This window comes from Triturus cristatus, chromosome 10 (assembly GCF_964204655.1).
Source record: "Triturus cristatus chromosome 10, aTriCri1.1, whole genome shotgun sequence".
Taxonomy (NCBI): Eukaryota; Metazoa; Chordata; class Amphibia; order Caudata; family Salamandridae; genus Triturus; species Triturus cristatus.
In genome coordinates, this window is record NC_140593.1 from 148,372,785 (window position 1) to 148,399,405 (window position 26,621).

At 43.9% G+C, this 26,621-nt stretch overlaps 1 protein-coding gene across 3 annotated transcripts in view; it reads left to right on the forward strand.

The window, feature by feature from the left end:
• TOPBP1 (DNA topoisomerase II binding protein 1) overlaps positions 1 to 26,621 on the forward strand; it is a 377,252-nt gene that overhangs the window by 256,218 nt on the left and 94,413 nt on the right. For all 3 annotated transcript variants that reach the window (XM_085630675.1, XM_085630678.1, XM_085630676.1), the window contains exons 19-24: positions 2,202 to 2,316; positions 4,978 to 5,170; positions 18,629 to 18,858; positions 22,767 to 22,933; positions 23,635 to 23,746; positions 25,183 to 25,346. In XM_085630675.1, the coding sequence (XP_085486801.1) occupies positions 2,202 to 2,316; positions 4,978 to 5,170; positions 18,629 to 18,858; positions 22,767 to 22,933; positions 23,635 to 23,746; positions 25,183 to 25,346 (981 nt within the window). The remainder of the gene's footprint in view (positions 1 to 2,201; positions 2,317 to 4,977; positions 5,171 to 18,628; positions 18,859 to 22,766; positions 22,934 to 23,634; positions 23,747 to 25,182; positions 25,347 to 26,621) is intronic.

The window sequence follows — 26,621 nt, forward strand, 5'->3', positions numbered from 1 at the left end:
CCAGTTCTCAGACAAATGGAAAGACAACCCCATTCTATCTCCCCATGAAGCCTATTGCCCTCTTGTGGTAGTTCCACCCACAGAATCTTCTTTGTGTTCTGAACTTCCAGCAGGACGTTCTGTCTAAAATGACTGTGACAGATGCCTCGCTGACTGGTTGTGGTGCTCATATGCATCACCTGCATATCTATCGCCTGCACCTTGGTCTTCGAAAGAAATATCATACCAAGTATGCTGAAACTGAGGGTGGTGCAACTTGCTCTGAAAGCCTTCTTTACTGCTTTTAAGATGGACTCCCTGTTCTTTATGATGTACAACACAACCATTACAGTAGTTCACCTTTCAGGCATGCAAAGTTCTCAAGCAGATTCTTTGATCCTACTACCTGTGAAGTAGTGGTGCTATGTACCATGTCGTCTTCAGTTGACCAGGTCAGGCTTACAGTTATCTCCAATTAAAGTATATTTGTAATCTATTTCTGGCTATAGAAAATGCACATCACAAACCTCTTTTTATCAAGATAGTGGTTAAAGACTTCCTTGAGGGCATTAAGAAATTCTTTCCCCCGATAAGGAAACCCTCTCCTACTTGGGAGTTGAATATTGGCCTCTCATAGCACAGTACATGGATTCCCAGTTCAAAAGGCGTCTCTTTCATGGAAAACTGCTTTCCTTATAGTGATAACATCTGCCTGCAGTGTTAGGGAAATGCAGGCATTGTGCTCTCATGAATCCTACATGGTGTTCCATAAGAACCAAATGTTCATAAAAACTCATCACAAGTATTCCCCAAGGGTGTTTTGGATTTCTATGTAAATCAAGCTATTCCGTTGCTTTCCCCAGCTTAGAAATCTCTCCAAACAGAAGATGTCTGGTGAGCACTTACATTTTAAGTAGAGAAAATAAAAGCTGAGATCATCTAAACCATTGTTTGTGAACTATGCTCTGTTAGGCATGGGATTTGCCCTTTTCAACGGTCACTCTCCAGATGGATGGTGTCTTGCTTCATATTGTGCCATGAAAGTAAATACAACAGGATCTGCCAAATCAAAGACTCCCTCTTCTAGAGGTAACAAGGCTTCTGTTGCGTTTTTGAGGAATATTCCTATTATGGAGCTTTGTAAATCAGCCTCCCGGAGGTCTGCTGCATACCTTTACTAAACACTACTTTCTTGAATAAGACTCTACAGCAGATACCCAACTAAGACCGTCTTCATTGCATAGTTTATTCATTTTCTTTTTTTCTTTAACAGCTTTTAATAGAGATGGGCTTGCTATTGTGTTAGTTGCTTATGATCAGTGGAGATCCCCTGAAGGAGAAGAACTAGTCCTTACCTGTAATCCTAGTTTGCCTTCAGGGTAATCTTCATTGAAATCATAGGCAACCCACCCTTCTTCCCATTGGAAGAGGTAGAGTTAATGTTTTTTGGTATTAGAAAAAAAAAAGAAAGAAGTGAGCAGTTGCTATTGAGACGGCATGATGGGATACTGGTGGACTAGGAGCCTTTAAACCCTCAGTCTTACATTTCTGGAGCCTATATGGGTACACTGTCCTTGTCTGCTTTCCTTCATTTTCGTCTAAATAGTTTGTCAAAGAGTGGTTTTTCATTTGCCACCAAGAGCTCTGGAGAACACATTTTTTAGTTTTTTATGCAAAATATATTGTCTTTGAAAAAGTGCCCATGAACTCCGCACGTAGGTCTAATGCGTGCTTATGATTTCAGTGGAGATTATCTGGAAGAAGAGTATTACAGGTAAGCAATCCTTCCTTATAAAAGGACATGTTCCTGTTATTTTGAGGTAATGCATAGGTATATTACTGAGAGGTTAAAGCAGTGGAGCAGTGATTACTCCCTTTTTTGCAGACATAACGGGCATTTAGCACTCGTATATTTGAAGAGCACAATAGGGACATTAATTATCCTGCACTTGATGAGCAACATTTACTGACCAAAAAGTTAGTGGGTTACAATGTGCTCGTCCGATTATCCTGAGAGTATCTAAACTTGGTAATGGTAGTAACTGGAGCCAATCTTCAGTCTAATGAAGTCTAGTGAATTTTCTCTTGGCATTAATGGAAATGTGTTAATGATTGGAAAAGGAGTCCGAATAAAAGCAAAGGCCAAAGGAGAAGTGTTTTTTTTTTTTTTTTACACAAAACATAAACTTCTGTTAAGAGAGTCTGTTCAATTGTGTTTCCAGACTGAAGTGGAGTCTGCTTTGGAGGAAAACATCCAGGGGAATGGAGTCATTGATGACTTGAAGGATATATCCTTAAAACCTGGAGAAGAAAAGACGCCAAGCGAAATCAAAGGAGGTAATCCTCTCCTTCTGTGCATCCTAAACTCTGTGCAAGCCTTTCCTGTCAAATTTTCTTTGAAATTCCAATACAATTTATAAATGTGTGTTTTTATTCATGTTCTTGTGATTTTACTTTGACCAATAAACGCATTTCGTTTGGAGCAGTTTCAGAATGCAAGCATTTAATCTCCTACAGTAAAACAAAACACTACCAGACAGTGAAAAAGCAATTGAGTCCTCACTTGGGAACAGTAGCACAGTGTCTGTTTTCATCTTATTTGATCTTTTAGAAGTGTTCGATATAGTGGAACATTTGATCTTGCTTCAGCCTTTTATCTTGGTGGTGGATTCACAGTAGGGGCTTATGGTAGTCTCACTTAAAAAAAAAAAAAAATCTAATATAGTTCACTTCTCTAATTGTAAAGTGTTGGGTTTCTGGTTGGCAGAAGTATGCACCCTGTCCAAGCTGGAACCACAACCCTAGTCAGGGTAAGTCACAACATTATTATCCTGTGCTCACCCTCTGATAGATTGTCACAGAGCAGTTAGGCTTAACTATAGAGGCAATGTGTAAAGTATTTGTGCAACACCTCAAACAGTAACACAGTGAAAACTCAGAAAAAGACTCCATGCGGGGTTAGACAAATAGAGAATAATTGTAAGAATAAAACAAGACCAAATTGACAAAAATCCAATAAGTAGAAGTTGAGATATTAATTTTTAAAGATTAAATGCAAAAATAGCACTGAGAAGCTATATTGGGATTTCTGGTCGCGCCGGACCAGGACAAAGACAAAAGTTCAAGCTGACCGCGATGCAGCGTGGGCCGGATACAGGGAACCATGTCAGCCCGCTGAACAAAAGTACCTTGATTCTTGGTTTGCGTCGATGAAGATGCGGAGTGCAGCCAAGAGATGCTTCGGTGATCCCCCACACAGTTGGGGTGATGTGACGGATTTCTCCACGCAACAGCGGCGATGAGATGGTTCCGTGAGAGATGCGCTAGTACCTTGGTGCTGCGATTCCGAAGGTGATGCGCCAGAGTTCTCTATGCTGTAGAGGCGATGCGTTGATCTTCTCCATGCAATGGCGGCGATGCGTTGGTTCCAAAGCGGTGGTCCAGAGGCGGTGCGATGGTTCCGAAAGCAATGCGCCAATCCTGTTCCCTCAAATGTGGCGATGTGTCGATTCTGCTCTCGCAGCAGAGGATGCGTCTGTTCTGTTTGAACAGACACCTAGGCCCACTTCCAATGGTCCAGGACTGGGGTTGCACCACTTGGCTCACCAGCAGGAGAGTCCAAGTGTTGAACCAGGTGATTTGTAAGTCTTTTTTGTCCCTGAAACTTAAAACAGTAGGCAAGCTACCAAGCCCTTTTAGCCACTCTAGGTTCAAGTGATGCTGGTCCAGTCCTTCTCACCCAGGCAAGAGATAGTAGTAGGGCAACACAGCAAACTGCAGTCCAGCAGATTTTCAATACTCGAGCAGCACAGCAGTTTTTTCCTGTCAGAGTGGTCACAGGTCCGGAAGTGTACTAAAGTTTTGGGGTCAGAGGTCCAGTACTTTATACCCAGTTGTGCCTATATAGTGGGGGAGACTCCAACAAATGCTTTGAAGTGCACAGATGTCCTCCCTTCCTGCCATGGCTACAGATTCACTACAAAAGTAGGGTATGCAGCCCTTTGTGTGTGGACAGGACGCAGCCTATTCAGGTGTAAGTGTGAGGCTGTGCCCAGTTCCTCCCTCCCATCTCCCAGGAAGGTCCATCAAGACACACCTCTGCCCATTTGTGTGTGGCTGTCTAGAGGGAATACACAAAGCCCACCTGTCACCCAACCCAGACTGAACAGAGACAGGCAGCAGGCACCAAATGGCTTAAGTAAGTAAATGCCAACTTTCTAAAAGTGAGGCAAACACAAGGAGATGATGGATGGAGCACTGAAACTTTTCAGACACTCACCCCCAGTCACAGATTTGCGTTGAATCCATCATAGGTCTTGTATCTCACTTGGTCACCCCAGTTCAGACCCAGTTATAACAAATACGTCTTGATCCTGTTCCTCATGGGAAACAGTCCAGCCCGAACTACCAAGCCAGGTCTTCCCTGGACCAGAAACAAGCATCCTGAGCCCGGTTTAGGGTAACACCCCTCATCAGCCAGGCTAGCTTGAACCCAGTGGCAAACTTTGTTGTAGTTTAACTATTGACTATGGCTTAGGCTAGTAGAGCCAAGTGTCTGGGACAATTATGGGAGCATCATAATCCTGTTCAAATCAGGCCCTTGTTTGTCCTCTTAAGGTCTATCTTTCTTTTTGCCAGTGCTTGAAAACAAGCACTCAATCCTTATGTAACACAGCATTTTAAAAACAAACATGAAGGATTTCAGTGCTGCAGCTGGGGGCGAATAATGTTGTTTGGTTAGGAAGGCAAGCTCATACAGCTTGAACCTCATCCTTGTGAAACATGGCCATAATGTCTCTAGCTTTCTTGGTGGACTATGGAGTTCAGTCAGGTAACCAAATGTTCAAAGCAGGATTCCACTGAATATGTTGGTGCAATTTGATTGTCATATTATGAAATGGCTTAACAGCAGAGCAGATGATTAACATCTTGTTTGAAGAAATATTGGCTGAGTAATCCCTATGGTTTTGTTCCTTGTTTTCTTTTTTTTGACTGCAGCTCTGACACAAACAATGGAAATGAGGGAAAATTTTCAGCGTCAGCTTCAAGAACTCATGTCGGCAACATCAATGGTGAAACCACAAGGACCAAGGGGATCCCTTTCCAGGGCTGGTTTTGAAAACTCTCCTTCAACTCCTGATAGCGCGCGGGCAACTCGGAATGGTCGGAGCAGAGTTTTAGAAGCTTTAAGGTAGCATATTTTAAAACTGCCAATAGATTTCTGATGTCAACACAAATTTGGACCCATATTTAAATATTCTAGCTGAGAGCTAAACAGTATGGCAAGAACAAAAAACAGAAGTTACAGCTGAGTACCATCAGTGCCCAGAACGGAATGCAGTGCTTTGTGTTCACCTTAATTTTCAACTGTGATCTCTACCTTTGAGAGAACTCAGTTGAGCACATTGTTGTCTTGGTTTGCTGTTCACTGTTTAGTTTTCGCTTAGGTCACGATGTTAACAGTATGAAGTGTGGAAGCCTATAATCCAGGGAATAGTTATTATACTATCAAATCCTGATATATATTTTTGTTCAGATTATAAGCAAAACAATCCCTAAAAAACGCACTGCCATGCGTTAAAAATACCCACAATAATATCAAAATAAATACTACATTGGCTGTCATGGGGCATGCAGAAGCTTTTCTATACAAACGTTTTCTCTCAATATAATGTTACCAACTGGCTGTTCATATCCTAAGCTCAAAACTGTCCCCACCAGTCAACCCTAAATCTGGAGCCCCATGCCAAATTACCACCGACTCCAAGGGGTTATTACACCTCAACTCTGTCCACTAAATATCCAGCATACCTTCCTACACCATTTACATTTCTGTTAGCTTTAAGAACATTTGTTTGGGTAGCAAGGTTTAGTTTCAAATAATTGTAAAATTAGTATTGGACATCTAGTCAAATGGGGGACATCATGCTGGACCAAGTGCTTCCTTCCGACTAGATAATTAATAAACAGAAGAAAAAGCTTTGGAGCCAGTAAGTCGTCCTGAGGTTCTCCTTGACTTAGAGCTGTCAGTTACCTCTCCATTTTGGCCACATTGTACACATGCATTATTAGTAGTATAAAATGGTTTAATAGCTGTCACGGGAAAGTATATATCTCTGACTTCATTAGGAACAACGATCGCCTTTTTCTCTTTGTTCTTGAACACTCTTCAAATCTGTGAACACTACAAATAAAGCAAATTGATTTACTCAATCCATTCATCAAGGCAAGTTAATAACTTTCCATCAATCTTTTCTCATGTTTAAATTGAAGAGTTGATTGATGCTTGTTTGGCGGCATCTGCCTGGCACTCATTTTGTACAGCAACAGTATTTCTGACCCCCTCTCCATGACTCTGTGTGTAATAAAATAGCAAGACTGCATTGGGTAGCCCTGGAATGTAGAATTCGCACATATCAGTGATTAATTTTTAAGTAATTTTCTGTCACCTTATTTCTGCTGAGAGCATTGTTACTACACTGAGCTTTCAAGGCTACATGTAAAGTAAACTATTTTCCCCATATATTAGATTTCATCCGTCTCTGATGGATCACTCTGCGGGCAACAGGATATTATTGAGGTTAACACTTGAAAGCTAAAGTGTTCAAACCATTGTTTTCCCTGTCTCGCCACTACTAGACCTCCCCCAGATTGGCCTTTGGCAATAATCTTTGTGATCTGTTATTCATACCTACCACTATGCTTGCTTCTGCTACCTTTGTCTGTCTTTCTTTCTTTTTTCTTTTTTTTGTTTTTATAAATCTTTTTATTAAACATACTCGACATAAAGATACAGTTCCACTGTATGGATTTCACGGGGAGGGGGGGATTATCACATTCGAGATTACAGGGGGGAGTACATATATTACCACGATATTCGTTCCAGGAAGCCCAAATCCTAGACCATTTTCGGGGACAACCCGAGCTGTGTATACTGTCTTTTCCCTCAACATACACCAATCAAGGTCTTTCTCCCAATCCACGACCCTGGGAGCATGTGGCGCCCCCCAAAGTTGAGCTATATTTCTCTTGGCGATCATGCAGCCGAGCGTGACCCATTGTATGGCATGTGAATTAAGGTCAGTTGGTTCCCAAATGTTGAGGAGGCATCTAGGGGCCTCTGGCTTAATCCCGAATTCCAATGTTTGACTCATAATGCCGTGAATTTTGAGCCAATATTCCTGAATTGGGTCGCAGTGCCATATTATGTGGATGAATGTGCCCATTTGAGTGCACCCCCGCCTGCAAAACCCATCCGCTGGACCACCCATATGTATCAGTTGGGGGCTCATGATATAAACTCTTTGCAGTATTTTTAGTTGCACTAGGCGGAGACGCGCTGGGATAGCAACAGTTTTGGGGGAGGAGACTGCGATCTGCCAGTTTTCGTCGTCTAATTCAATCCCATCTTCAACCCACTTCTCTCGTAGGGACAGCAAGGGATCGTCCATGTTGTTAATAATTTTACTGTTAGTCAGGGAGATAGCTTTCTCAGGTAGATAGCCATCTAATAGTTTGTCCTCTAATGGAGAATAGTCAGGTGGGGAGGAATCGCGGGGCAATGCTGTTTGCAGTGCGTGGCGTATTTGTAGGTAACGAAAACGCTCTGACTCAGCCATAGTGAATTGACTTTGGAGGGAGTCAAAGGACTTCATGCCATTTTTATCCCAAAGGTCTCTGATGTGGGAGATGCCATTTAGATCCCATTTATCAAAGCCCTTGGAGTTGCCCAGATCTCCTAGCCTCTGGGAGTCCCACAGAGGTGTGGAGAGAGTCAGTCTATTGCTCCAGCCTAGCGATGCAGTCGCCGAGTGCCAGATCTTGACTGTGTGTTTGGTAGGACCGGTGAGGGGGTATCTGTTCGGCTCGGTATAGGGCTCGGGTAAAGGATCCATTTGGGAGGAGCCATCTGTCCATGTTGAACCCCGGAGCATCGGGGCGACCATAGGTGCTATGGTTTATTGCAGTAAGATGTGCTGTCCAGTAGTATTTCTTAATGTCGGGCAAACCGATGCCCCCATCGAACCAGCTGAGCGTTAGTTTTTGTAGAGCAATACTTGGCCTCCCATCCCAGAGAAGGTCCCGCTGGAGCCCTTCTATTTCTTTGAAATACAAGTTTGGCACAGGGTCGGCCGAGTTTTGAAGGACATAGAGGAATCGGGGTAGGGACATCATTTTTAAAAGGGCCGCCTTGCCCAGCAAAGAGAGAGGAAGTGATTTCCAGTTTGTAATATCATGTTTGAGTCTTTGTATTGGGGGAACATGGTTTCGGGTAAATCGGAGTGTTCTGTCAAGCGAAATGAAGATACCCAGATATTTAAAGCCTTCTGATACTATTGTATGGGGCAGTTTCGGGGTATCGGAGGGGGGTTTCCAACCAGGACATACAGGAGAGATTTCTGCCAGTTAACGCAGAACCCGGAGTATCTTCCAAAAATGGCCAGGATGTCAAAAACAGCAATAAGGGATCTTTTGGGGGATGCAAGATATAATAGTATGTCGTCAGCATACAAGGATATACGATCCTCCCAGTCGGCCGACCATCGTAGACCACGGACCATAACGTCTTTTCGGATCCAGGCCACCAGGGGCTCGAGAGCCAAAGCAAATAGTAGGGGGGAGAGGGGGCATCCCTGACGAGTCCCTCGGCTAAGTAGGAAGGTCTCTGATTTTCTGTTCACGACTTCCTGAGCCATCGGGAAGCTGTATAGTAAACGCACCCATTGGCTTAAGCCCGGTCCAAATCCCAACTTAGTGAGTATGGCGAAGAGATAAGGCCACTCCATTGTGTCGAAGGCCATAGTGGCATGTAGAGAGACTACGACAGCATCTTCATGCATAGTCGACGCCCTGCCCAAGACCCCGTGGATTCTACGCAGATTCAGAGCGGTGTTTCTCCAGGGCATAAATCCCGATTGATCCGGGTGCACCAGATCGCCTATTACCTTAATCAGTCTGTTAGCAAGTACTTTAGCTAAGATTTTGGGCTCTGCATTCAGCAATGAAATAGGGCGATAGGAGGCGCAGTCAGGTTTGGGTTTCCCTTCCTTATGAATCGTGACAATGGTTGCAATTCTTTGATCAAGGGGAAGCGACCCCTGCTCTAGACTATTCTCGAACATAGATTTCAGGTATGGGGCTTGTTTATCCGGGCTGAGCTTGTAAAGCTCGATCGGGATACCATTTGGGCCAAGAGCCTTGCCGAAGTGAAGTGCTCGGATTGTGGATGCAATCTCGTCAGCGGTAAGGGCACTGTCTATAAATGCTCAGTCGCTGTCCGATAGCACCGGGAGGGAGATATAACGTAGGAGTTCGAAAGAGTCCGCCTCAGTGTATGGCGCAACAGAGCTATAGACTGTGCGGAAGTGTGCTGCGAAGTGGTCAACTATGTCCTGGGAATCCGTTATGGTGGATCCTTCAGAGCTTCTTAGTTCAGGAACTAGCCTACGGGCATGTTCCTTTTTGTCCAACCAGGCGATTAATTTCCCCGCCTTGTCCCCCAGTCATAAAGTCGGCCCAGTCTGTCCTGTCCCCATATTTTGGCACGGTCGGTGACCAGGGCTCGATATTCCTCTTGGCGGAGTCGCAGGGCATGGAGAGCCTCCGGTGAGGGATCAGAGTTAATGTCATTCTCGAGACGATAAATATTTTGCTCTACGTCTGAGATATCCTTTAGTTTGTCTTTTTTGGATCCCGCAATAAAGGAGAGAGACTCACCCCGGACTACTGTTTTAAAGGCTTCCCACAATATTTGCAGTGAGTCAACCGTGCGGTTGTTCTCCAGAAAATAGTTATCCATGGATTTGACCAGGTCTTTTAGTATTTTAGGGTTTTTTAGATACCAAGAATTGATTGGGGCAACACGTCCCACCTGGGAATTGTCAAGAACAATGGGAACCCAAAGGGGGGAGTGGTCGGAAATGCCTCTAGCTAGGTGCCGTATCTCGTGGATGTCCGTCACTTGTGGGGCAGGGACAACTATATAGTCTAGACGAGAGAGACTATTGTGGGTGCCTGAGTGGAAAGTGTGTTGGACCTTGTCAGGGTGGTATGTTCTCCATCCGTCCACTAATCCCATCGCCTCCAAGAAACTTGAGAAAGAGTGTGCAGTGTGAGGGATCATGCGTGGGGGATGTCTGTCCAGTGTACCCGATATAACGGAGTTGAAGTCACCGCCGAGCACGAGGTGCCCTTCCTGCTGTGCTGACAGCACCGTTCTGAGGTCAGAAAATGTTGTGGCCTGTAACCCTGGAGGTGCATAAAAGGACATGAAGGTAATGGTTCTCCCCTCCCAGGTGCCCGTAATACCAATATATCTGCCACAGTCATCCACATAGGTGATAGAGGGAATGACTTCTTTTGCATGATGCCCACCCCTCTGTAGTTAGTCGCAAAACCTGCGTGCGCAGTCATCAAGTAGCCCCATCTATGCATAGCTTTACAAGTGTGGCCAATGAGGTGAGTTTCCTGAAGTAATACAATGTCTGGTGACAACCTCTTGACCTGTTGCAATACTATACTCCGCTTGATTTTGTCCCCCAATCCGTTTACATTCCAACTTAAAATTCTAACTTCCTTGTTACGCCGTACACCCATTGACCTGTATGTGGAATGCAGCAGCGGTCTGTGCCAAAAGCTGGAACTGCACCATCAACATAATGTCGAGAATAAACAACAAAAAACCATAAAACAATTAAACCAAAAACCCCAACCCAACAACCCCCCACCCCGCTGCCCTGCCCTCTGGGCTCAAAACTGCCCATCAAAAAACTCGCAGAGTGCCTGTCGCCCTAAAACATTTCAAAGGAAGAAATAAAACCAGAGGGGGAAAGCAGGGAGCTCCGTGTCCATGCCCTGTGCAACAGCACTGTCACACCCCTATTAAACAGTTAACATATGACCAAAAATAAGTCAGTAGTCCCCTTTAGGTAAGATTCTGTTGTACCCCCTCCCTAGCCCGCCCTGCAGCATTCGCTCCCCCAAACCTCAAAAAGAAACCTGTCCATGTCAAGGCTCCACCTTAGGCCGGTCCATTGTCCGCGTGGCCCCTGGCTCCCCGCTCCGCTGGGTTTTTAGTCCCTTGATAATCAATCCAGTCAGCGACATCTTCAGGTCGATCAAAAAACCACGCTTTCCCCTCCGCCTCAACCCGGAGACGGGTCGGGAACAGCATTGAGTATTTCAGGCCTCTCTCTCAGGTCGCGCTTAACAGACAGAAATGATCTCCGTTGTTTCTGCTCCCTTTGCGTGAAGTCTGGGAAAAAGGAGATATCCACATTTTCGTATCAGAGGGGGCACCGGTCCTGGAATTTTGGAGGATCACATCTCTGTCCTGATAGTTCAGGACTCGAGCCAACATGGGCCGCGGGGGGAGAGCCCGGTTTGGGTCGACCACCCGGGACCCTGTGGGCCCGCTCAATCACAAAGAATTTACTGAGATCTATGGCTTGCAGGTGCTTGAGAATAAGGTCTTCGACAAACAGGTCAGGAGCTTGCCCCTCTGAATTCTCCGGAATGCCTATGATGCTGAGATTGTTGCGGCGAAGTCGGCCTTCGTAGTCATCCAGCTTGAGATCTGCGAGATTCCGGGAGTCCCGTAGTTCCTGGACCTCCCTTTGCAACTGTGCGACGTCATCCAAGAGGCTGGTAGTCGTAATCTCCACCTGCTTCACCTTTTCATTAAGTTTCCTCATATTGGCCCCGATAAGGTTGATGGCTACTGAGTCCAAGGAGGTCTTGACACCTGTTATAGACTCCATGACGTCTTTAAGGGAAAGCTCCTGCTCCTCCCTCCCAGGACCTCCCCGTTCAGTTTCCTCAGACGGGTGTCCCCGCTGCAAATCTTTGGATACCGTGTATCTGTCAAGCTTGTTAGTTTGGACTGGCTTTGTTCCCCTGGTCCCGGACCCCTTAGTGCGCTCCATCGTAGCACCGGAGGTGAGTCACATATGGGTGAGAGATAGAGAGGGCGGGTGAAGCAATGTCCTCGGTTCCCAGGTAGGTGTGATGGGGTTAGCACGGAGAGTCTCGCACTATTATCCCGTGCACTCACGTTCAGATCCGCAGCAGCTAGGCAGCTTGAGCAGCTCACGAGCCAAGAGGTGCCTCTCAGTCCCAAGGGGTGAGCTTCACCGGATATTGGAAGCGGTTGCTGCAGCTCAAGTTGCTCCCAATCACCCCAGTGGGAGAAGAAGGCACAGGGGGGCCACCCGATCTTCGGGGGGGGGGGGGGCCGTAGCTCACGAGAAGTCAAGCAGTAAGTGAGGCGGAGGAAGAGAGTTCACCTGTGAATCAGTGCCGTACCCAATAAGCAATCCACGTGTGGTGCGCTTCAAGTCATCTCGAGGTTGGTATATAGGGTGGGTTCGCTAGGGCGTCTCAGCGAGGCCACAATCGCCACCCGTAGCGTTGTTCCCGGTTGCTCCCCCTTCAGGCCCCCCGTCATGCCAGGAGCGCAACAGCATCATTCAGTTTTGGCACCAACTTCATTGAGTCAGTAAACCATCTGCATCTGCCTTACAGGATATCCAGTGCTGCATGCCACAGCGTCGGGCCTCCCCGCTGGCCACGATATATTTATGGCGAGGGGGTTCAACGCCACAAAGTCAGGCCGTCATTGTCAGGGGCGCGCTACCAGTTGCACCGCGGCCGGCGCGCCCTGTTTCACAGCCGCTGTGTCCCCACACCGGACCAGTTCATTTATCATGGGAACCCCTCTGTGATTTTGTGCAGTGAGGCTCCTTTAGGAGCTACAGTCAGGCTATGGTCACATCAGCGCTATTGATAGCAGTGTCACTGCAGGGCAAAAGATAGACTGGACGTCATGTACCTTAGGCGCAGGCCCCCGTGGGCCGCCGTTAGATGCAAGCGCTCCAGGCCGGCTATGGTGGAGGAGGCAGAACGAGAGGCTTCACTGTGGAGCTGGGCCGCCACCATTTTGAGTCCCGCGGCCGACGTGCTCAGTCACCTTGCAATTTTCTCGCCTCTCATGCAAGCTCACGCGCCGCTATGGATCCGTTGATGTCGCCGCAGCTCCTGAACGGCGGAATACCTACAGGAGTTATCAGCGGGGAGAAGGGTCGCGGCAGCGCCACGGCTCCACCGCCGGGTGAGGAGGGATTGTCTGGGTCTCCTTTTCGGCAGGCACAGCCACCGTGGGCCCCGGCCGCAAGACGACGAGTGGGCCACGACCTTGAGAGGGTGCTCGCTCCCTTGTTTCGGAAGATCCGCACACCGGAGCAGGTGGGATGGGCTCCGCTGTTGATCCGGTGTCCGGGACTACATACAGGTGTTTCGGATCAGCATACAGGATAGTCGAGGGCTAAAGCGGGCGATGGAGCTCACGGACTACGCGGCCATCTTCAGTCCATGCTTGGCCACGCCCCCTGTCTTTCTTTCTTGACACCAACTTTCTATACTCTCTCCTTCTTGGTATCGTTTCATTATAATCATTTCAATGTTCCGTAATTATCCCTAACAACTTCTATTTTTTGCTTTCCTGTACTCTTAGTCGCATGGTTTTGATTTTGGTTTTCATTAGTTTGGTCAGTTTTAATTGATTAGCTCCCGATATATCCATGCAGTTTTAACAGTTCATTTGATAGGATCTTATCCTCTTAAAAACAAATTATTTAATGCCCCATAGTGCTATGAAGTAATATGTGTATGAAATACAAATGGTCAGAGCGCACTCTAGTTTTTATAGAATGGATCCACGACAGAACCTACTTTTGTTACCCATTATATGCTCTCTATTTGAGGATTTAAAGGAAAACCTGTTTGATCATAATCATTTTCTGTTCTTGAGTTGATCCAGAAGTTTGCCATATATCCCTTACTAGCCATAATAGCAAACTGGCTTGTGTCAATCCTACGAACATTGATATGCCTGCCACAGCTGATATTGTACGGCCATCTCAGGCCCCCAATATTAATGAAGTCACTAAACTTGTCCATGTTTTATTGGTACAGTTTCTTCTAAAACATGCAAAAAAGTGATTGCAGGAATGCTTGAATAGATCTCAGTCACTGTCAATTGCTCGCATCCCAGTCCATCGTTATTTGGCACACCATGCCACCTCAGTGTAAATGGAGTCATATTCAAATCAGTCTTGACCCTGGTCCAATGAGAATAGTCCATCCTGAACTGCCACGCCAGGGCCCTGGATCACAAGCTCCTCGAGACCAGTTTTGCCTTTATTAACAGCTCTATTAGGAAATTTAAAATGTTCTAATGACAGAAGCTTCATTATATTATTGAAACAGGCCCATAAGTTCCCATTATACAAGCCACACATAAAGTCTCCCTTTTGCCTTTATCTCCATGTACTGCATATTAAAGCTTAAGTAAAAGACATAAAAAAGCCATTAGCCTCTGAATAGTACCCTGGTGTACCACTTGCTCAAATTCAGTTCAAGTGGCTCTTAACCTCACATAACGTTTCACAAATCCCAATAAAAAGATGTGGTTATTTTAATTCAAATAATCAGGTCCTAGTCTAAGGTTTGCTAGCCTAACACGCAGTCTTGCCACTGCCTCGTCATGGATAGATGCTGACTATTCTCTACGAGGATCAGACTTTGCCAGGTCAAGGCCAGGCATACTGTGTGCATTTCAGGCCTCAGGGGCCCCAGGTGGCTTTTTCTGCTGCTGTGTCTAGGGTCGGTTGAGCTGTAGGTTTCATGATGGACTCTCCAAACATTTTCCCACACTGTGGGAGCCCACTGCAGTTTTTCCTGGCATCACAGTGTTGGTGTATGGGGCAGTGGGCTTTGCATGGTCCTCTGGTCTTTGGAGGTCCTCTGTAAATCTGTAACTCTTCCTTCCACCCCAATCTCCCCAAATGTTGTTCTGCCCTGTGGGAACCCCAGATGGCTTCTAGTGTTGCGGTGGTGGTTGGGAGCTTTGAGCACCTCTGTGGGTGATTCTTTTGGGAGACACCCAGCAAGTCTGTGGCTTCTGCTACTCACTTCTCCAGTTTCTGAGACCTAGGCTGCTTTTGTTGATGCTGCGACAGTGCTGGGTAGCGCTATTGGTGTGGCATTGCTGGCTGGTCTTTAGATTACCTCACAAGTCTGTTTTTCCAGATTCCCGCAAACTCGCCAAAACATTGTCTGCTGGAGATTGGGATAACTCTTGTTGGTGCTGTGGTGGTTGTGACCATAACTATGAGCATCATGAGGGACACCATGGTTCGTGTTCCATTGGCAAGTGTGTTGCTCCTCCTGCCACCTTGATCTTTACAATTCTGCTATATTGACACAGGTAGTCTGGGCAAAATATAATGAAGACATGAATATTTGAGCCATTTAAAATGGAAGTATCTTCCTCTTTGATCTCACTTTTAACAAGCGTTGCAAATGTGCACTATTTTAAATACATTTATTTAACATATTGCACGTTTGGAAAAACACAATCAAGAGTATAAAAATACAAACATAAAGGACAAGCGTCTCAGAGGACCAGACACTCCAGCCCTGCAACCTAATTACCCAAGTCTACTTCTTTTCAGTTGGCTGCGCACATATGATGAAGTAACATGATGTTGCTTACTGTGCAAGATAGCCAGTGGATGAATTGTATCGATCGATTACCCCATGCTTTATAGTGTGGTCGGCCAAAGCAGGATGTGATAGCAGTTGAAAAGCAAGAGGATGAAGACGGCTGACCAAAAGTTGTCTTCTTAATTTATTTTCTCTTTGATACATCTTCCTGCAGATTACTCAATTTGAAAATATTCTCCAGGCATCAGACTGTTCCAGAAAAAGATTTTTGTAGCAAGAGCTCTCCCATGCCTCTAAGTGGTGTCCTGCATCTCCAGTTGCACCTCTGTCGGTCTAGCATGACTCCACCGGCATATAAGGTGCCATCCAGTTTGCTGATGTCAGTTCCTGTTTTTCTGCATGTCATTGATACTGTCAGAAACTCCCTCTCTGGGCTTCACTAACAAAACTGATAGTGATTAGGTTAATTGTCTCCTCTGAAGATTTAATAATGTAAGCTCTGTCATAAACACCCAAGAATATGTCTGTATCGAACCCCCACAACATCCGCTTGGGGTATCTTGGATACTACCATGGTACTGCAATTTGTATCCCTGATTCACCCATAGGCCATCAGGGGCATGGAGCCAAGTTATTCCTGGATATGGCCTGGAGAGGCATGCCAGAGAATACACCTCACAAAGTTAAGTATTCTGTGAGGGAAATATCTCCAAAAGATCTTCCCACCAGACCACAAAAAGAATTTCTCTTCAACTTTGAGGACAGCACCATTTCCTGATGACAGCATCTTCCTCTGAGCTAATCTGAAGCTGTTGAAGAGTCAGCTGGGATTTTTCACTTTGTCTGCTGACCCCACAAAGGCCGACGCCTTCCTCCAGACCATGTTTGACATCTTTAGGACAGCTCAGATACCCTCAAGGACACTCTCCAAAGGCAGAACTGCTCCTTCAGGAAACTTCGGCTGATCCAACTCCGACACCTCCCAATTCTGCCCCTCTTTAAACTCTGCCCTCAATGCCCCTTCCTAGACTCTTTGGCCTCAGTGACATCCCCCTATCTGTCCAGCACCATCCATAACATCGCCCTGGAGTAAGTGACCGTTCCACATTCAATCAGTTGAAATTATCCAGATTTCTAAGGCCTAGAAAGTTAGGTCGGATTTCAACCCATAGCCATGCTCTATTTGTTTTTTAGGCACACGGTGGAGGATGATGCCACGGCCAACAATCCTTCATACTGTGATGCAGGCCTTTATCTTCAGTCACAAAATGCCAGTGGCTTAAATACCTTTGCAAAAGGGGACATCCCTTACCTCCCCGGGGTCTCTTCAGAGGAAGTACACATCTTTATCACAGTTATGGGGAAAACCAGTAGAAGCTCTGAATTTAACTTTGCCCTATGAGGTGCCTATGTTTAACATTTTGACTGAAATCTTAGTCTTCTTATTGATTTGCAGAGCTTTTGCTCAGATTTAACAAGGCTGCATAGGATGATGTTTGTTGTTCAGGAGAAGTTTAAAATGCTGTCTGTGTGCATTTTGGGTGCACTAAGCCAGTTGTATTAATCAACTAATTTCCTGATTTAATGCTAGAAAGCATTTTAAAGCAAAAAAGTTTCTCGTATATTCCCAAACCTATTGTTGAGCAACATCCTTGGCATGTCAGAGCCTTTTGCCTGATTAATTTGCATGGGGTGAACACACAAGGCAGCTCAATGTTCCTCAGCTCTGTACATGAAGCTGTGCCCAATATAGGTTTCAGAAGCACACTACGAACAGCAAGTCTCAAAGAAACACTCCCTATTATAGATTATTCAAACCCTCTATACTGGCCAGGTCGTCAGCTATCCATTTAAGAGGATTTGTCAAATTGAATTATGAAAATGTGCTGACTACTGCTCCAGCTGCCTACTGCTCAGTGATGAACTGAGAGCGCCTCCGTTAAACTTGAGGCCATTAAAAATGTTAAAGGGATAGAAGTATATCCCTGTCTATTGTTTAGATTCTTGAAATGCATAATGTTTCTTTGACTGGTACTGCATAGGAGTGACTGGTACGGCGGAGAATATGTCATAATGGGAGATAATTCACCTAAAGTGTTCAAATGAATTTGCCTTTGCCCTTTTTAACTACAACGTAACTCATACATTCATTAGAGATTGGTGCTCGTTTGTTTTTACTGCTATCGAAAGTCAGGTAATTTGAACATAAACCAATTTCTGTATCTATTTTATTGGGGTTAGTTATTTACTTCTACCTGCATACTATCTTGAAGCAAGTGCTGTTGCTTAGTTTAAAAAGGACTGCTTTTTGGAAATATCAACCTTTCTGACAACAGCATTCAGGGACATGAAACTCCAACAGACTTCCCTCTTCATTTCCAATGTTATGCTTTTATGTTCAATTTTATATATGTGGGTGTTGATTTTAAGACCTGCCAGCTGGACTGCCTTAATCCTCAGATTTTCTGCCAGCCTGTCAGAGGCGATGTTCTGTTAGTTAAACTATTCCTACCCTGTCGGCTTGAAGTGCTTTGGTCCTGCATCACCACTACTATTTCCTTCTGCTTGTTATTCTGTTATGAGCGCTGAATCTGAAGGATATGAGATGCATTAGAATTAATGCTTTAAATACATTGGTATGTAAGGTGTCCTAATTCATATGACTCCTCGTGTTGATTCTTGTGTCCTCATTATCAGGTCAGAAACTTTATGCATGGATGCACTTTCATGCCATATACAGAGTTGTATATCTGAAGCAGTTTCCCCACATGGCACCAGGGTTTGCCAATATGCATGAAACCTGTGGTTCATGAGAAATGTTGCTCCTCTGGTGAATGCAATAAGGTTGGGAAAATGGTGGACACATTTGCAGGAGCCATATGAGAGTACATGCAGATGGCAGTAAATATGTATTTTCTATTCAAAATAGAGATTCTTCTTTGCTTTTTTGTTTACATGGTAACTTATCATAATTTGCCATTATGGCTCTCTGAAGAAAACATATTTTGGTTATTTAGACATTTGGTTTTAAAAATGCTGCTCTGATGCCCAGGCGTGGTCTCCCAAATCCTGAGCAATATGAATGTTAAAGATTGTCCTTATGTTCAGCAAGCACTCTGTCAATGTTTATAATTATTATCTTTAGGCAGTCTCGACAACCTGTGCCAGACATCAACACAGAGCCATCACAGAACGAGCAGATTATTTGGGATGACCCCACTGCTAGAGAAGAACGAGCAAGGCTAGCCAGCAACATGCAGTGGCCCAACAGTCCTTCCCAGTACTCTGAACAGCTTCACGTTGACCAGAAAGAAGCAGCCAATGAGCATTCTCAGCTTAAAGAATCCTTGACTGACACACAGCTAGCTGAAATGGGTAAGGAAAGTAAAGAAGGTCATTATTTTGTCACAATGCTTATATCTGGTTGGGTTTTAGATGTTGAAGTTTCTTAGACAATCCATGCGCCTATGCTCGTAATAAATTTGCTAAACTTGGGCTTTAACTCGTATAACAGAATTTTTGTATCTGCATCGTTACGACATGCTTAAACTTGGGGGTTCGCCTTGACCAGGATTTGTCATTGAAACAACATACGAATTATGTCGCAGGCGTATGTTTCCACACTATCAGCTTGCTGCGTAAAGCTTTTCCATTGCTGCCTGACCAATTCAGGAAGACGCTGGTGCAGGCTCTCGTCATGAGTCGGATCGACTACTGCAATGGTCTCCTGCTCTCTGCAAATGAGGGAGCATTGAATAGGCTTCAGGTAATACAAAACACTGCGGCTCGCCTCGTTCTCAATGCCCCCCTAAGAACAGCATCAAAGCCACTTTTAGAAGAACTCCATTGGCTTTCTATCCGTCAAAGGATAAAATTTAAAACTTGCTGCTTAATACACAAGAGCCTAAACAGACAAGGTCCACGTTATCTGGAAAAGAAATTTATCCCATATATTCCATCCAGAACGCTCAGATCCAGCAATGGGCATTTACTGGTAGTACCGCGTGCCAAGAGGGCCAGGCACGGAAGTAAGGCACTATCAGTGTTGGGACCTAAATTGTGGAACTGTCTTCCTGTAGCTATTCGTTCCTGCTCCGAACACTTGATGTTTAGGAAACAACTTAAAACCCTGTTGTTCACAAATGCGATCTAATGCCTTCCGCATGTTCCATTATTGATAAAGGACTCTCCCGCCAGAAGTGCAGAGATACTCCAGTTGGAGTCGATTCTAGCGCTATAAAAACCTGCAAATAAATAAATAAATAAATGCTTGGCATAGCTGCACTAGAGCAATCTCCTCTCTCTGGCTCTACTGGCCAGGCCTTCAGCTATTCATTTGCTGAAGCGGAAGATATTCGGAATGCGTACAGAGGTAGACGAAAGATCCCCTTATGAAGGAATTGGACTGTGCAGTTCAGTTGTGGTTATAACTACTGTTTAGGCTTTATAATCCTAGTGTAATGTTCACGGTGTTCCATAGGTCTCCAAGGGTCTTACCAAGTGTGCTCCAAGTTCCCATTCAGTTTCCACAGCAGTATAATGCAAACTCCACTTAACAGACACCAGCCAGCATTGGTACATTAACACTTCTTCTGAACCAGTCACTCTTTGTAGGGCTGATCTAAAAATTTACAAAGCTACACGGTATACCTTCTTCCGGCTGCATCAGTTCTCCCTTGCATTAATATTCCTCTTGGAATCTTCATTATTATTCAGACCGACTAAGATATTTCCATCACTTTACAGATAATATTTATACATACAATATTTAAAAATCAAAAAGAGACGGCACAGGGAATTGGATTTTGCCCCTTTTATGCAGCAGGCCTCCCACCTATAATTCCCTGCAACTGTCCAGGATCTTTATTTGGAGCACATGTTTCTGTTGATGCTTTTTTTGCTCTATGGGGTTGAGATTTTTGGACTGCAATTTGTTTCCAGCTTCTTGGGAATACTATCTAAAAAGTAATACATTTACTTCTAAACTGGAAGTGTACCAAAAGTGGCAAGTTGATTGGCAGAAAAGTTGAAAACTTCAGGGCTTGATTTACAGATGGGGCATGCTGCAATGGTCTGCTCCAAAGCACTCCGTTAACTTGGTGCGCAGGACATATACCAGGTCACAGTGACCATATCACAATGAATGAACTATCCAAATCTTGGAGAGACCTTGCTCTGTAAATGATCTCTCCGAGGTGGCTTGTGGTCTTCAGCCTCTGCTGGTCCTTAATAATCTAAACAGTATTAGTCTTTGCCGGGCTGGTACTTGGAATCAAAAGTTAATAATAGAGTATTTTCAAGATAAAATTTAAAGTTAATATGCAGTTTATAGCCAGGTGATATGCCTACTAATAACCACAGAAGGGATATGGACTGAATTCCATCTTGTCGCTGAGGAGTATATTTGGACAAAGTGGGTGAATACCAGATCCTCCCCGCCATCAGACCCTTGCCCTGTGGTTTTATTTATGAAAATAACTGATAACCGTGATATCAGTAATTATGGAATGATGTAACTCCTCGCTACAGGAGGAGATGATCCCCCACCCACCCTTCCTGGAAGAAAGCAACTGTCATGCTGTTACAAAATAAGTCATTGTTGGACCCCATCATTGTGGCAAACTATCTGCCAATATCACTGCACCCTGTGTTCGGCAAACTTACTGAGGCTGCAGTAAACGCTAACTATGCACCTACATAGAAAGGAACCATTTTCTGAACCTGGCCAAATTGGGCTTCAGAGTGAGCCTTAGTACAGCGTTCACTCTGGTTAAGCCTGCTTATGATATTCACAAAATATTAGCTGCAGGAGGCTCAGCAGTAATGGTGCTCCTGGACCTGTCAGTCTCATTTGATAGCATCTCACAAAACATCCTTTTGGAGCTGCTGGTAGAGGCAGGGGTGGCAAACTAACTCTAAAGTGGTTTACCTCCTTTCTATCAGAATGCACACAAACAATCTATCTGGGAAAGTTCATATCCTCTGCCAAACACATCTTAATGGGGTTGCCACAGGGTTCAGCTCTTAAACCCACTCTTTTTCAAATTATATGTCTCTCCATTAGCAATATTGATAGTCTCTTTAGGAGAGGATCTGCAACAATTCTTGCTCTGCATGACAAAGGTAACAGAATTGTTCAAATAAACACCATAACGCTAAATGGGGGGAAAATGGAGGTGGTGATTTTTGGAACTCTGACTATGGAGCCACGTGTGGTGGTCAGCTAACCTGGAGCCCCTGCCATTACCTGTACCGTACCCAAGAAACTTAGGAGTCATGTTTGATTTTAATTTTACTTTCAAGCCGCATGTACATAAAATGTTTGCAACCTGTATGTTTCTAAGGATTGTATTACCACTACTCCCTGCCGCATCCGAAATTGCTATAGTCCAGGCACTTGACCTATTATACCTGGACTAATGCAATGCCCGCTTAGTTGGACTGCCTAAATACCTCATTCTGAGACTGCAAGTCGTACTTGGCTACAAGACTAGTGCAGGGACTCAATAGAAAGGTGTCCATCTCTAACCATCTGCGAATACGTAATAGGACTGAGAAGCTTATTCAAGGCTCTGTGTTATAAATCTATCTGTAATTCCAAAACGTATGGCTATATGAAATCCTTATTTACTTGACATAAACTTGCGAGAAGTCTTTGATCATCCACTTGCTGACAACATGCATGTTTAAGAGAAAAAGAAATTAGGAAGGAGAAGACTAGCAGTCATCATTAGCAGTCTAAGATCTGGAACAATATGCCTGCGGGGCTTAGCGAGCAACCTTACTACCTGAATTTTAAAAGACATCTTAAAACGGATCTGTTTAATTTCCCTGATGTACCATAAGGACTTTTACCACAGAATTATGTCTGCCTACCTTGGAGGACATGAGATGGTAAAGGAGTTGCAATGCTAGGACACCTCGGTTAAGGTCAGTATTCTGCTATATAAGATAGATTCATTCAGCTATACCCGATATGTATAATTTGTGTGAAATTGATCATATTTTTCAGGGATATCACGACCTTCTCGCAGGATCTACCTTACTTGTCTTCTTTTCTTGAACTGTTCCACATCATTAACATATCAGCAGTGTATTTTTTAATTGGCGGGGTCATCCTATCCATGACTGCTGTACATTTTAGGAACGTCATTGAAACCAGCAAGAAATACTCTAGTTTTGAAGGGTCTAAGAAATAAAGTATTTGCCATTGGAGGCAAAGATTTAGCTAAAAAAATACTTTTTGTTTCTTTTCTAAAATGTCACTCTTTTGTTGTTTACAGCTTCCTGTGATCCAGAGTGTACACTTGTGACTGATCCTTCCAAAGTTTTGACGTATAAGAATCAAGATTCTCCTCCCAAAGACGACCATCTGATCCCAACGCCACAAGCTCCCAGCATTGCCTTTCCTCTTGCCAACCCTCCTGTGGCCCCACAACCCAAAGAACAGGTTTCAAAAGCTTTATGCTTCAATATCTCTTCATTTGAGCTATTCCAGAGTACGATTATGTTGGGCAAGTTCTCGTTTGTGTCTTTAGGTATTTACCCTTGACCCTTAGCTCAAAGTGTTCTTTAACCCAATCCTTAAAAAAAAAAAACTTAGGACAAGAAAGAAAGTATTCTTTGCTCACAGAAATGCTGAAACAATTCTGCATTTAGTTTTTTAGAAATGCAAGTATACATTTGAAAGTGTGTTTATTTAGACAGGAATGTCTTAAAGCAATGGGAGGATGGGCATCATAGACCACTCCTGTTAAGGCCCATTTGGCAAAAACAAAAAACAGACAAACAAAATAAGATTTTGCCATGCAATGCTTTGGAAATTTGTTTAATCCTGCACGTTAGAATCAGAAAAGATATTGCTCAAGAGGAAACCAGTTAAAAATGTATTTAAACATTGACCCATTCAGGCATATTTAAACATATTTTTGGGGGCACCATATGTGAAGTGCTTTCAGGTTAAATAGAATAAATTATCAGCTTAACGATAGTAAACTTTTTTTAGAAATCTGCACCATTAACTTTAGAGGTTTTTCATTTTTCTTTACCAAAGTTTGAATAAGAGATAAGAATTAATGAGGGTGTGATTGGGTTGACATGCAAAAGCCGATTTGCCAGAAAAGTTAAAATGTTAAATTTCACTTGTTTCAGCTTGTACAAGAGGCGGTCTCGGGAGAAGAGCCAGAAAAGCAGCGCAGGTTTCAGCTTTCCTCTTTGAATCCACAAGAGCGTATTGATTACTGCCAGCTGATAGAGGAACTGGGTACTCTGTTACTTTCTGATACTTATTAACATATACTCATTTTTATGCCTGTGTGTTATCTGTTACTAACTCAGGTGAGCTAGTAATGCCTTCTGATATAGGAGTAGCATTAATGCTGGAGAAGTAACTAGTGAATCATCAGTGATAGCAGTGACCAAAAATGTGTCCGTGTATACTTGTGGGTTGGCCATGAAACCATGGTTAAAGTCAGTAACCATTTGCTCACAGATTTAAAGAGCCCTTTGTACTGCAGGTACTGAATCAAACACAGGAAAACCTCTATAGCGTGTATGGTTTTTTTTATCTTTTGGCAAGTCCTCAGTTCTCAAGAAGCCAAAACCCGTATCACACCTCTTTTAGAAAAAAGTTAACCTAGTCCTCTGCCTCTTCTAGATTTTGTTCAGTGACAACTTGGTATTGCTCTTTTTTTAAAATGTGTTTTATGTCCTTAATTTATTTACTTGTTAGGAAAAATAGTAAAAGATATGGTTTAATTTCACCCGCGTGCATCTTTTCTAACATCCAATAGAAACCTCACCCCAAGAAACTTTCATGCATGTTGCAAAATAACTCCAGTGATTTATTTTATGATAACATTATTACCCCCATACTCGTTTAGAGCATTCATATTGTCCAGAATTTTAAGATGACTTTAAATTGACTGAGATATTGTGTCTTCCCTGAATAAGGAATACATTTAAAGCCATGGGCCTTCCTGGAGATGTTGGGTTTAAGCTAGTATCCTTGGTTTATAACATTCTCCTCTATAGGAAACATTTCTGTAATCAACATAAACTGAAAACAACATTGGCAGCTATTTTAAAAATGAAAAAAAAACACAATGAAAGCCTGCGCTCTCTTAGTAATATGCGTTGTGTTTTGTCATAGAAAAATTGAAAATGGAGTTTAGAGGGGCACATCTTTCTGATTGCGTAAATTGGCTCAGATGGATGCTCAGTTTTCCTAGGTTGTTGACATTGACATGTATTATCTATCAACTGCTTCTTTCAAGGTTAGTGCGAAAGCTAGGGAGTGTTGACTTTTAATGTAGTACTCTTTGGTGCATCTTCAAGGACGACGGGGAAAGGATCAACTGTTGTACCCCCATCATATTTGGGATGGACGTTTTTCCCTTGCCTGATCAGAGGTTGTGCAGAGGAGTCGCTGACCTTTTGAAGAAGAAGACTGAAGGCTGTTTTAGTCAGTCATCTCCTGCCCTGCTTAGCTTTTATTTGACAGATAACCTCCTCATAATTGGTGTCCCAGTTACGCTTCAACCAATTGTGTGACATTTGATCCCATATTGACAGTGTACTGCATGGATTTCTGGGAGGCTTGATAGCGCTAACTATAGACGAGACATAACTTTTATTGTAGATAACACTGAAATGAGCAAGTAAGTTCCTAAATTTCAGCCAGACTTCTTTCTGTTTAAGGTGGGGTGGTACTTGAAAAGCAGTGCTTTGATCCAAGCTGCACGCACATCATTGTGGGACAACCTCTACGAAATGAGAAGTACTTGGCTTCGATGGCTGCTGGAAAGTGGGTACTTCATCGCTCCTATCTGGAGTCTTGCAGAGCTGTTGGGCATTTTGTGCAGGTAAAGATGATTATTAAAGTTACTGTTCCATTAGTGTTTTCTTTTGCCAGTAGGATGATTTTATTAACTAACGTTCATCCCAATTGTCTGTTATGAATGTCCTCTAAGAGAAGGACTCGCCAGTAATACTAACAAGCTAGATACATCATGGCTTGGTTGGATGTCTGTTAACACTAGTGTTTTAAAATAAACAAACCCCAGCCTTATGTTTGGCTAGGAAGGCAGTCTTAAATGCAATAAAGAGGAGTTCTACAGAAAAGTATTTCATAATGCTGCACTAGTAATTTACTGCATTTAATTGAAAGTTACCTCAGTTTACTGTGGGTAACTCCCAAGTGTATCAGGTGAACTCTGCATCATCCTCTGCACTGGCAAGTTCACCTGGGTAGACCATGGCCATCAAATGGATGGTGGTGTGAAGATAGAGCAGGACTGTGATTCAGACGGAGCCAATCAAGGGAAAGCCCCTGTGGAGCAAACTGAGCTTTGGAAATAGAGGAAAAGGAAAGCAGCAATGTGGTGGGGGAAGCTATAAAAAATAACAGACGCCTGCTTGCAGGAGCGGAGGCAGTGGTCCCAGAGGAATTTTTTTCAGCTAGCTAGTGTGTAAAGCCACTCACTAACGTGTTGTTAAATATGGCTTAAACTGCCAGCACAGAGGCATTGGGGGTGTAAGCCTTTCAGAAATATTATACAGAGATTCCATCTGACAGTCTGCTACCAGCTTTGAATCTTTGTTGCTAATATTCAGGAAATAAATGCTGAAAAAGTAGTTCACAGCATCACAGAAATACACCAACAACATTGTAATTTTCTTCTTGGACAAGCCTTTGGCTTTTATGAACATTATTTTTTTTGACTCTAGATTCCTCACCTTTAGGTTTAGGTTTAAATGTTTTTATTACAATTTCAACATAAGAATAAACATGTAGCAGCTCTCTTACAGGCTAAGATACAAACCCCTACCGGGTCAGCCAACCGCATGTCCCACATAAGCAGCATACGCAGAAGCTGCACAATACCTTGCTATGACCCCGCTTCTGGTACATGTCACCCAAAACAAACCCTATCTACCCCCAAAAGGAAACCCCCCTTCCCCCCCGATCCTCCCCCAACCCCCGCGCTCCGCGTCGTTCCCAGCCCCCCATTGGCTGCTAGTGCCCTCCTTCCTCCGGAGGTTCCGCAATGCGCAGCAATCTCAAATATCTTGGGCAAGTGACTTCCCTAAATTCAGTGGCCAAAATCGCCAGGAAGGGCCGCCACAACTCCGAATTT